Source organism: Haliotis cracherodii, unplaced genomic scaffold (genome assembly GCF_022045235.1).
Source record: "Haliotis cracherodii isolate W230 unplaced genomic scaffold, xgHalCrac1.p SCAF_11, whole genome shotgun sequence".
NCBI lineage: Eukaryota > Metazoa > Mollusca > Gastropoda > Lepetellida > Haliotidae > Haliotis > Haliotis cracherodii.
The window spans coordinates 40,556,678-40,569,331 of NW_027266266.1; the positions used below are offsets into that span (position 1 = coordinate 40,556,678).

The 12,654-nt window shown below is 39.8% G+C and overlaps 1 protein-coding gene across 2 annotated transcripts; it reads right to left on the reverse strand.

Moving 5' to 3' along the window:
- Positions 1-2,870: 2,870 nt before the first annotated feature.
- On the reverse strand, positions 2,871-10,961 carry LOC139456496 (cytochrome c oxidase subunit 6A, mitochondrial-like). 2 transcript variants are annotated; one of them, XM_071238241.1, is made up of 3 exons: positions 10,866-10,961; positions 7,651-7,796; positions 2,871-3,139 (listed from the first exon to the last, which is right to left on the reverse strand). In XM_071238241.1, the coding sequence occupies exons 1-3, from the start codon at positions 10,945-10,947 to the stop codon at positions 3,059-3,061; spliced, it is 309 nt and encodes a 102-aa protein (XP_071094342.1). In that variant the 5' UTR covers positions 10,948-10,961; the 3' UTR covers positions 2,871-3,058. The 2 variants fall into 2 exon arrangements, with proteins under 2 accessions (XP_071094342.1, XP_071094341.1); XM_071238240.1 differs by lacking the exon at positions 2,871-3,139 and adding an exon at positions 5,367-5,620.
- Positions 10,962-12,654: the final 1,693 nt, after the last annotated feature.

The window sequence follows — 12,654 nt, forward strand, 5'->3', positions numbered from 1 at the left end:
AAACATAATCGGGGTGAACCGGGATTCGAACCCACAATCATAGGTTTCTGGCGTGCCAAAGGGACTCAACTCTGCACAGCGAATCGCGGCGCCTTAGACGACTGGGCCACCCGTGCCCCCTCTTCCCACAGTAATAGCAACGACGAGTGGCTTAAAAGTTCTGAGCCTATTCGTAATTAAGATTGAGTTGGCTGCTAATAATTTTTCAACAAAATCCTCTCCGAGGTCCACACACTTCTGCCGACGATGATGGAGTGCCTAGACCCTACTGGCGTCCACTTCCTCCTGGTGGTTGAAAACGTCCTCTACAAAGGACATGACGTCATCATCATTTTCCATACTGCTTGCCACATAGTTCTTTCTTCAAGTATGATGAGAAATCTGACGGTGCCAAATCTGGTGAACACGGAGGCTGTTCAATGAATTCATATCCACATGCATTGCAAAAATGACTTCAACACGCTTTTGCACAGGTATACATATTCTCACGCAGTTATTTGCGCAGGTTAGCACAATATTGGCTAGTAATGGCATGACCTTGTGGGAGGTAGGAATCCCTTTGCAATCTCAGGAAACCGAAGCCATCACTTTGCCAGCTGATGGAACAGACTTGGCCTTCTCCAGAGGAAGAGGTGTTGGATGTTTCCACTGCCTTGACCGTTGAGTCAGAAGCCTTTGGACTCGGCGTCAGGACATCTTTGTCATGCCCAGGGCCCCGTTCCACAAAGCGATTGTAGCGCTTAGACGATCGTAACTCCAATACTTTAACATTGACTTACGACTGTGGTAGCGCTATGATTCCTTTGTGGAACAGGGCCCAGGTCATTCTTCAGTGTTCTCAACGTCTACGTGATGAGCCGTCGATCATCCAGATATCATCGTGTATTTGATAAACATTTCCCTTTGTGCTGACAGTTGAAGGCTTGCCTGATCTTCTGGGCTCTCTCTTCCCCTTTTAAAATCCGGCGCCCACCTCTTTAAGAGTGGCAAGGGAAGGAGCATCATCCCCGAAAGATGACACCATGTCCGCATGGATGGCTGTTGGAGATGACAGAGCGGAAACATATTTTATCCGTTTACATCAACAGAGAACATCTCATCACTTTGATGCCTGTGTTTTTGGTGCTAGCGCGTGTGTATTTCTTACACTTAAAAAGGTGGAACAATAGAACTCACTATTAACATTTCCAAGGTAAGATGAAATGGGGTTTAAATCGCGTTCAAGATTATAGCACAAAGCGTCTTATATAGCGACGGACATGTGTAAACAAGTCGGGACAAATACCGATTTTATAGTATTTATAGTATACTGAGACTCGTACCATGCCGCAGTTTAACACGAATACCCCACTCAGACACAGTTTACTCCGAGCCGACCAGTCCTTGTTTTAGCATCTTCATGCCGAGCACCAGACAGGGAAACAACAAATACTATCTTTAACGTTTTTTGGTATGACGTAGCCAGGAATCAAGCCCCTTCTTCATCGGTGGCATCAGACTACTTGTTTGTTTGTTTGTCGTTTAACGCCGTACACAGCAATATTCCAGCTATATGACGGCAGTCTGTAAAGAACTGAGTCTGGACCAGACAGTCCAGTGATTGACATCATGAGCATCGATCCACGCAATAGGGATACGATGACAGGCATCAACTAAGTACGCAAGACTGACCACCAGATCGCAATGACAATGAATATGGACAGATATGGATGCCACCTCTCGAGATTTGTTGGCGTTGACACACTGCTCAGACATATTATTGTGCTTAGTGACATTTTTTATGTTATTGGTGGTTTGACATCCTCTTGAGAACATTTCCAAAGAATGGAATGCAGTTTGACGTCAGGTGTTAATCATAAACTAGCATCTGGCAAAAACCAAATGCCAACCCCTCTTAGAATTGAGAATAAACTCTAAATCAAACTACGCACTTGCCACTGTGGAATACTGGTTTCTTTCATAGGCCAAATCATACTAATGTTAAATATGTTCACTCACTCATTTATATATCTTTTAAAAGTTTTCACTCAGGACAGTGTCTGTGAATACCGTTCACCTGCTGTGTTGTTATATTTTGTGAAATAGTCACCAATGTTAATCTCCTATTTTCTTACCAATCACCACCATGAAGATCCAGTTTAGAATAGGACTTAAGCAACCAATGTTTGCCCTGATAGGTGAATATGCTTGTCGTAAGAGGCGACAATCTTCCAGCTATATGATGACAGCCAGTAAAAAAAAAAAATAGAGTCTGAACCAGATAATACAGTGACTGACATGAGCAGCGATCCATACACGAGCAGCACATCAGCCAAGTCACCGAGACTGATTACACAGATCCAGATCCGGGGTAGAATAGGTCTTCAGCAACCCATGCTTGCCATAAAGGGCAACTATGCTTGTCGGGTGGTCAGACTCACTGACTTGGTTGAGGCATTAAACAAACCTACAAACAAACCATAAAGTCGCCTCATAGACCAGCATTGGTTCCTGGCTACCTACACCAACAATGAATTGCTAAATTAACTTGGGCCTTCTTCGCCAACACAATGACCATTACCATGTACCAAACTAGCTTCAATTCATGTGGTACATGACTGACGAGAGTGGATGTTATTTTACGTCACAGCCTGCAATGTACCAGCTGTATCAGAGTGGCATGGTAAAGGGCCAAGCAAACCAGTGACTGAAAGCATGAACTCGATGTATGAAGCAACACAATCTGCAAGGTCCCCCCCACTGCAGACATCATTAATGAGCAAGGGGTATTGGCCATGTTGGGAACCCAATTCTGCTCAGAAAACCCACACAGTGGTGTCAGAAAGTAAACATACTGAAGACATTCTGCTCGACATTATAACAAAGAAATGTTTCTTAACACAACTTTTAATCTCTATTCATACAGTTTTTAGTCAACAGAAGATAAATATGTTTCTTGTTGAATTGAAATACAGTAATGACGATCTCCAATACACTCTTCAACACAAAGCTATTCCGTCCACACGCAGCCATCTTGCTGTCAAGTCATAAGCCTCAACAGACCTCATAATGGAACTCATTACTCTTCAAATCCATCTGGCAATGGGTTCATGTGCTTGTTGTGGAACAGGGTGTGGTTACCGTCACCCCAAGGGAAACGCTGAAACAAAAATCAATCAGAATCTTATATTAAGTCAGTGATTGTTTGATGGAAACAAAGTGAGTGACTGAATGTTGTTTGACACAGCAGGTGGCAAATTCCATCCGGATCACGGTGGTCTGGAACATAATCGTGTGAGGTCCAGGAAAATCAGTGAGTAGAAGCAAGAGCAATGATCTTAAGTGCATAAGCATGAAAGGTCAAGGACATATATACTACTCCACTTTTGATAGGGATAATTTAATCACACCATGATACACAAAACTGATTCTTAATATGTCAAGTGTATATTTAAAGAGATCTGACATATCTGATTATCCCTATCAAAAATGGAGTATTATATCATGAATCCAGAGAACTTTCCTGAAAATAAGACATTCAGTGTCTGAGATAGAGGCTTGTCTTACTCCAATAACCTTTTTCAAAGAAAATGAAATGAATTAAATGAGGATCTGATGGTCTAGCATTATTTTGAGAAGATAATTTCTTCAATTTTAAGTGGAAATCTGGTGCAAGCTCAAACATGCCAAAGCACAATAAGCAACCAAATCAACCCTCCACGGTAAAAATGGTGTAATATTTTCTTTCAATGCTGTTTAGCATTAACAGTATTATACCAGGACCACTAGAGATACAACAAGACCATAGCTTTGTTCTTTCTAAAGCCCAAAGTGGCTTGGTGGAACAAGTAGTCATGCTTCTGACAAACCTTAACAAGGCCAAATCTGGGATTCAAACTCACAACCATGGACATCTGGCACCTCTATGCAACACTACCCTGTAGAGCAGTTTAAGGGTCCTTAGTTGCCAGGTCCCTCCTCCCTTCAAACTTTTCTCATGTTCACTTTTCAGGTATTCATGGCATTTGTCCAGTTTTTCTGTCTGAAAGTACATTTATCAAAGGTTGCATATGATAAACAGTGCCACAAAGTGCTTTGGTCTTAAACATGATTTCAAAGTGTGCTCTTGGGCACTTTGAACTTTTTTTTAATCATGCCATTACCATTTTATTCAAATCATGCCCATCTCACTCTGACAGAGGTAATTCTAAACCCTGCATGCAGTCAGCAGGTATGCAAATGAAGCCTTAATTTCTACTATTGTTCAGTAGAATGTTAACATAAGACAAACTGGCATCTCTGAACAGTAACATGTCAAAGTATCTGCACTGGTTGTCATCATCAATACTTTCTATAGTCATGAATGTGCCATTGTGACCATTCCACACACATTTTAGTCACCTGTAGGATTAGAAACATAGTTATTTTCACAATCCTTCAAACATGATCTGCTTCAAATTTGCTACCTACCTATAGTGGATGTTCATAACAAAATGTCACCAGTCCTTCCTGATTTGTACTTGTCTTGGACTAATGTTAACTTCAAACCCTGTTGTACCCCTACTATGAGAAGCAAGAGGTAATAGGATCTTCTTGTTGTGCAAGGATCCCAACAGGTTATTACAATGTGGAAAAGTCTTTGTATCTTTGTTGTTCAACGCCGCACTCCACAATCTTCCAGTAACACGACGGCGGCCTGTAAATAATTGTGTCTGGACAGACAATCCAGTGATTGACATTAGCAACGATCCATGACATTGGGGTAACGATGGCATGATATCAACCAAGTCATCGAGTCTGACCACCCAATTCAGTAAATTGCCTCTAACGACTAGCATAGGTCACTGGGGACCTACACAAACCCAGATTCCCCACAGGCAACATGTAGCTGAAGGCACTGTGTGACACAACTGGGAGTAAGCAGTATGACTTACAGCACACATCAAACCTACAATACATTCCAATCTTGCATCCATAAACAGGGAACTACTCCATATGACCAACAACACAGTGTTGACACATCCAAACACAGGATACATACCATGACAATGATGACATGTTGTGAAAAGCTTGCTTAACAAAGTCCACCAAAGTGGATGGTTAATCCGTGGAGTTCTGCAATATGTTCAACAAAGACAGGATTAAGTCTGCAATATACCAGCTAAATCACAGCAGCATGGCAATGGGCCAGGTAAACCAATGACTGAAAGCATGAGCTCGATGTATGAAGCCACAATCAGCAAGGTCCCTCACTGCAGCCATCCAATCAGCATTTATGACAAGCAAAGGGTACTTGGGACCAATTCTACTTGAAAACCCACACAGTGGTGTCAGAAAGTCAACCATGCTTAAGAAATTCTGCTCTACAAAAATCAAACAAAGAAATGTTTTCTAACACAGCTTTTAATCTTCATTCACACAGTTTTCAGTTGACAGAAGATAAATATGTTTCTTGTTGAAATGAAATACAGTAATGACAATCAACTCCAATATTCTGTTCCAACACGCAGCTATCCTGATGTAAAGTCATAAGCCTCAACAGATTTCATAATTCAACTAATTATTCTTCATATCCTTCCGGCAGGGGGTTCAGGTGCTTGTTGTGGAACAGGGTGTGGTTACCGTCACCCCAAGGGAAACGCTGAAACAAAAATCAATCAGAATCTTACATCAAGTCAATAATTATCCTATGGAAGCATAAAGTGAGTGACTGAATGTTGTTTGACACAGCAGGTGGCAAATTGCATCCTTATCACGGTGGTCTAGCTGGAACATAATCAAGTGAGGTCCAGGCAAAGGGGGATAAGCATGAAGGGTCAAGGACATATATTCTACTCCGCTTCTGATTGGGGTATTTTTATCTTGCCATGATCTGATGATACACAAAACAGATTCTCATAATGCCAAGTGTATAATTACATAGATCTGACATATCTGATTATCCCTATCAAAAGTGGAGTAGTATATCATGAATCCAGAGAACTTTCCTGAAAATAAGACATTCAGTGTCTGAGATAGAGGCTTGTCTATTGGGCAGAATCCAGTGAATTTTCTCAAAGACTTGTGGAATGAATTAAATGAGAGTCTAATGGTCTAGTGTCATTTTGAGGTGAAGATTATTTCTTTAATTGAAAGTGGAAATCTGGTGCAAGCTCAAACATGCCAAAGCAGAAAAAGCCACCAAAACAACCCTCCACGGTAATTATACTTTATAGTGTAATGTCTTCTTTCATATTTATTAGTTCTAACATTATTATACCAGGACCAACAGCATCTTCTCGGAGCAAGGGTTGGTTGGCTGGTTGGTTGTTTTGTTGTTTTACGCCACTCAGCAATATTCCAGCTATATGACGGTGGTCTGTAAATAATCGAGTCTGGACAAGACAATCCAGCGATTGACATCATGAGCATCGATCCACGCAATTGGGACCGATGACATGCATCAACCAAGTCTGTAAGCCTGACCACCCGATCCCTTTAGTCGACCCTTATGACAAGCATGGTTGCCTTTTACGGCAAGCATTGGTTGCTGAAGACCTATTCTCTTCCCGGATCTTCATGGGTCGGATACAATATGCTTTAAACTACTCCTTGTGATAAATTTAAAAATACCATCACCAACTGATTACCAGCATTACATCATCGATGTACGCATCGATCTACGCAATTGGAATAGATGACATGCTTCAACCAAGTAACCGAGCCTGACCACCCGATCCCGTTAGTCGCCTCTTACGACAAGCATAGTCGCCTTTTACAACAAGCATTGGTTGCCGAATACCTTTCTACCTATTCTGAAGAATACCATCACTAACTGATTACCAGGATTACATCACATAAAGCAAAAGTAAAAACAAAAGGACATGACCATCATGAAAATTATCAGCATTGTCCTCGACATCAATTATTATTAATGACAACCTGACCAAAACGTTGCTATGCTTGGGGTCTGTAAATCATGTCTTGACCAGATAATCCAGTGACTGATATCATGAGCATCGATCCATATAATTGGGATACGATGACATGCATCAACCAAGTCAGTGAGCCTGACCACCCGATTCTGTTAGACGTCTCTTACGACAAGCATAGCTGCCTCTTACGACAAGCACTTACTCTAACCTGGATCTTTAAGGATCGCGTTTCATGTAATAAGTGATGCTATATTAACAACTATCTCAGATATTGTCTACTGTACCCAATACACAAGACAGTAGCTTCAGTGAAGAATTTTCAAATTTAGGGTTATTGCCACATCAAGCCAGGGTATATCTTAGGGATAGATTTGCTGGGGATGTCATTGTATATCAGTATACCCACGTACCGATTACATTGTAATATCATCACTGCATCGATACAAATTTATGAATATCAATACTAAATTAATAATTAACTGCCACATAATTTTAAACTGATTAAGATTACCATGATCAACATTGACAATGAAAAGGCAAAAACTATCATTTTAAACATTGTAATTAATTGATCAGCCTAGTTCATATTTAGCACTGAACCTATTTATTGCAGGTCTATTAGGTAATAGATATTAGGTAAATACATAATACAACCTTTTATCCATAAACATGATGAACAGAATAATTAATTTCATTTTTGATTGACACGTTGTCAATGACACCCAAAGTTTTTACATCTGTATGTTAACCAAATTACCTTTGATCGGAGACGGAGATGTTCATAAGGAACAAATTCATCTGGCTTCATGTGGTGATCTTGCAAGAGGAACGCATTGGCGTAACAGACAAGAACACCGGGTACTGCCACAAGGAAAGACAGGATCTTCCACTTTTTTGCACCCCCTGAAAGAGTCAAATAAAAATCAATAGCATAATTGCACAATTGTATGCTACTCAAAAGAAAGTAAGGAGTCTGGACAACACAATTATTTCACCTTAGTATGGTTAATCTGTCATGGTAAGATTACCATGAACTCAGTGTTTACATGCTAAGTGGCTAAACTGAATCATTTATAACAAAATAAAACGTATCAGGGACGACTGCACAGTATCGGTACACCGGTATACACAACAAACTTTTCCATCAATATTGCAATATTCTTTCTGTGTTCTGGTATACTGGGTACAAAGTTTATAACAAGTTTCCTTATTACTTGTATCGTTTAACCTAAAATCAAAACAGAAACACAAGGATAAATGTTTCCCTTTGAAATTGGTTGACAAAATGGCTGAAATGATTCTTCTCTCACATCGGTATCTCCCGTCCTTGACTACAAAAAGGTAGCGACTGACGGTGACCATGCTGAGAAATATTTACTTTGGTGTTTGGAAAATAAGCTCCTTATCATTATGTCACTAGTCATGATGCTGTATTTTTTGTCATTTAGGACATTATTATTTATTCTATGGATCACAGATTTCATTTGTCAAAGTCAGAAGTTTGACAGGTTTGAGGAGGGAATAAAAAAGCTGACATCAGCTTCTTTTTTAAAACTAGATCAATGAATGTTTTTTAGAAAATTGAAAAAAAGAAAAATTAAAATAAATGAACTCGCATTTTTGAGCACCACTGTCTCCTGGACAGCTGATTTTTTATTTTTCTCAGCAGACAAAGGGAGATAATTTCGGCAAAGTCCGCTTATCAAGGACAAGGGACATAAATAGAGAATACTCCACTCATTCTCATTAGATACCATTTTTATGAAACGAGCAGACTTTCTAAAGTGAGGTCAGATACCATAGAAAGTTCACGAGTTTCGTAAAAATGGTATCTAACGAGAATGTGTGTGGTATTTCATTGATTACCCACGTTAAATATACATAAAAGTGAAAATACATTACAACTTTCTTTCATTGACAGACTAAACTGAAACCGGTTGCAAAATCTGGTTGCGCATGAATTCTGATATATGCCCAAATATGGGCATTGTTGACATTTCTCTGCATACGCATTAACAACATGCACCTGCAGTTGTGTTTGCAAACATAACAGCAACAACTCTCAAGGTCCTTGGAAGAACTTCTCTAACTTATGATAATTCAATTCATGTTATTAGTACGCAGGACACCAGAAGAAAATATGAAAACTCACATTAGCGCCATGCTTTGAATAGTGGACTAACAGCTGAATTAATATCATGTCCGTACCATTTAAGAAGTGGGAAATCAGAGTGTTCGAAAAAGACTTTCATGATAACTGTACCATCTTATTCTGAAGACATGACAATCAACAATTTCAAGTCTGCTTGCATGTCAGTGACAACTTCGAAAGAAGGACAAGCTCACCACAGGAATAAGAATCGACAACTGTGATCTATTCGCAGCGTTTTATGCTAGAGATAGGGAATGTTATTGTTCATATTTGGGATATTCCGGGGCACATAATCAGAAGTCAGGCACACTTCTACTGAGTTTTCGAAAAGATTTGTATCGGAAATATTCACTGTGGGTGATCTGGTCCTGCAGTCATGAACAAATAACTCCCGAAATAGTGCCACAAAATACGCCTCGAAGGGGACACTGATGGCACAACCGGATCATCCCAAATAAGTCTAGATATCTGTCCACATAGTTCAAACTGACTTCATTTCACCCCGCTTATCTATGTTAAATCAAAACGAAAGTTGGTAAAGTGGTCGGGTGCATCACGCTCATGGGGACCCTCGATCTATTGATCGGAAGTTGTACATTGTAAATGAGGTGAAATGGGGTTTAACAGCACATCCAAGATAATTACACTTATATAGTGACGTGCATCCTCCAGATAAAGGCTGTATCAGCATATGTACGGATGAAAATATGCACGATACGGTGGGGGATAATTTTGGAAAAATCAGATATACGTCACAGCATACGTGTCCGGTCTAACATTCATTTACAGACGTATTTCCCAAAATCAATTTTCTGATTTCCAGCAGTGTATTTACTTGAATATAGTGCACACTTTTTAAAAAACACAGCCATGTAAAGGGGGTGCCCATTATACCAGCCATTATGAGTTTTAATGTATTTTTACCCCCAGGCAAAGAAATGATGGTGAGCACGTAACACCAGCAATACCAGTCAACAAACATAAAGTAACCATGTAATTACACTGTCTGGTTACAAAAAGTGTTCATTGTGTAATCTAGCCTTGTTTGTAGCATATTTTAACAATATTATTCAAAGTTTCATTCAATATCATTTACATCAATTTTGGCAAAATCGTGTGTGAAGTGATCGGTGGATCGCACAACTTACTATGATTTACAGCAACCACGGTCAGATAACCATTATTGTCACCTTGATATGAACTTAAGTTGAAAGAGAATGGATAAATATATAATAAATGCCATACTTTGACAAGTAAAAAAACTAGTTGTTGTCGTTTGACAGTAATCACTTATATGTCAACAGAGTTTTTGTGAAGGGGCATGCAAGATCTGTAAAGTGAGAGCACAGTTCGGCAACCTCGGCCAATTAGCGCTCTAGCCTAAAAAATTGCGGTCGGTATCTGCATTGTTACCCAAATATTATTTTTATAACTTTTGTTATCCACCGAAATTTAGCCTATTGATTCGTATTGAAATCAAAGAACTATCAACCACCCGATGCATTCTGCTGAATGATTTGTGAAGGTCATATGAAGTTCATTGGAATACACCTAGTAAACCTATCAAAAGACTACAAGTATCCAAACTCTAATGGGGAAATTATTAATTAACCTGTTGTTTCACAGACGGATGTTAAATACTGTCTAGTTTCTTTGCACTAACTCTTCTTCGAACTTTCAAAGCATGCTCAGCAGAGCAACCATTCACACACCACACCATTGCACGTACGTTATTTATCAACAAACTTCGACAAAAAAAAGTAACCGAAACTCCAGATTTAAAAAAGGGTTTTTGACAATTGCATGTGTACTCAATTTACCAGAATGTTCCCCTGCTACAGCAGAGGATCCCTGGACAGATGAAAGTCTCCTTGCAATCACACTCCCGAGTCTCGACGCCATTTTGACTGCTTTGGTGTATGTATAAGTTGGAATAGCTATGTATACACATGAATCCGGAATTACGTTGTTCCTCCTACTTTCTTTTAAATATCCTGTTTGTAAACGTGACCCAAGCAGTGGGTTGGTATATTTTCTGTAACTTTACATCTACATTTACATAATAATAATAAGAATCTGGTTGCATCGGATTCTAGAGGAGATGAAGACTGTTGATATTCATCTAGTTCTGTAAAGAGGTGTCAGTCACCATGGTGATTGATCAGATGTTGAATTAAAAGAGTCCTTCTCTCCAAATGTTCAGTTTGTTTCATTAGAGAAGAAATTAAAAAATAAATGTCTGTGATTCTTCAAAGGATGAACTGGGCACGTCATGCGTGCATATGTTGTAGAACATCACCAGCATGATCATTACAACCTGATCACAATCTGAATGTAAGTGATTGATATTATAGTGCTATGAAATGGAGAGAAAACGGTTTTGAAAAGTCTAACACGCATGTTACCGAATTTGAAGTGGACAACACTTTGTTTCTAGTCTCCGTGTCCAGGCCCTAGATCATCAATGTTTTGAAACCATCACACCATGCAATCCCATCCTCATTCCCACCACGGCAGTAACATAACATCCTCATCTCTTTTCCAACGGGTGTTTGCAAGTGACGATGTGAGGTTTATTTCTTTTATTTCGTCAGGCAATAGTAACCGTTTTCGCTTTAGGCGAGGTGACGTTTTCGCCAATCGGTGCCGTTTTGCTGATTGCCGTTTTAGCTTTAACCCTTTTCCAACTATGGGTCTGAGATCATAGTGTATCTTTTGACTCGGAGTGTTTTTATTTTGATCCGCGCGTAAGAAATATACAGGCGACAAAAAGGATCGGGTGGTCCGGCTCGCTGACTTTATCATTGTGCATGTCATCATATCCCAAATGGGTGGATCGATTTGTTTGACGTCACTTGTTACTTCATTTTCTGGTCCAGTCTCAATTACTTGCAGACCACCGGCATGTATAGATGGAATATTGTCGAGTGAGTCGTGGTCTGCCATACAGACCCTGAAACACACATATCCTATACAGCCCAGGCACGTCTATAATGTTTGGCAAGTCTAGCTAGATTACTGCAGTGAAGAAAGTCTCTGGGCTCCTTTTTATCATATTTTAAAACTATAATTTAACAACTGTTTTCTTCTGTAAAATATGTTCATTTCAGAGACTAGATGTAAGTCTAAGTGAGTCGTAAAACAACAAACAATGAGTCACAATAGAATTATATTGTAAAACCTGATCAATAAATAATTTTTGGGACTGTATGTTAATCTAAACTACTGTGTTACATTCCAGTAATTTACAAAAATGTCCCCACGCCAAAAACCTATGATTGTGGGTTCGAATCCCGGTTCGCCCCGATTATGTTTCTAGGTTTGTCAGCACTAAACCAGTGCTCGTGGGTTTCACCGGTGGTAAGGTCTGAGACCTGCATCACTTCGGGCTTTCCTTCCACATAAAGCTGACACGCCGCGTTAAGATGGACAACTGTTAAAAACGGCGTTACACCCAACTCACTACCTCGTTCGCCTCGCATTTTCCCGTGGCAAGGGAATATTTTACAGTCAGTTAACTCCCTTGCCTCGGGAAGATGCTCGAATCGCCGAGGACCCGAGTTCGATTCCTTACGCATAAAGCTCATTTGTGGTGTCTCCAGCTGTGAT

What these genes read in the sequence shown, in the direction of transcription:
- LOC139456496 (XM_071238241.1), bottom strand. Translation starts at nt 10,947, where the DNA reads ATGGCGTCGAGACTCGGGAGTGTGATTGCAAGGAGACTTTCATCTGTC. An exon ending in TGTAGCAGGGGAACATTCTG is followed by an intron (nt 7,797 to 10,865) that starts GTAAATTGAGTA and finishes TGACTCTTTCAG; the next exon opens with GGGGTGCAAAAAAGTGGAAG. An exon ending in ATCTCCGTCTCCGATCAAAG is followed by an intron (nt 3,140 to 7,650) that starts GTAATTTGGTTA and finishes TTTTTGTTTCAG; the next exon opens with CGTTTCCCTTGGGGTGACGG.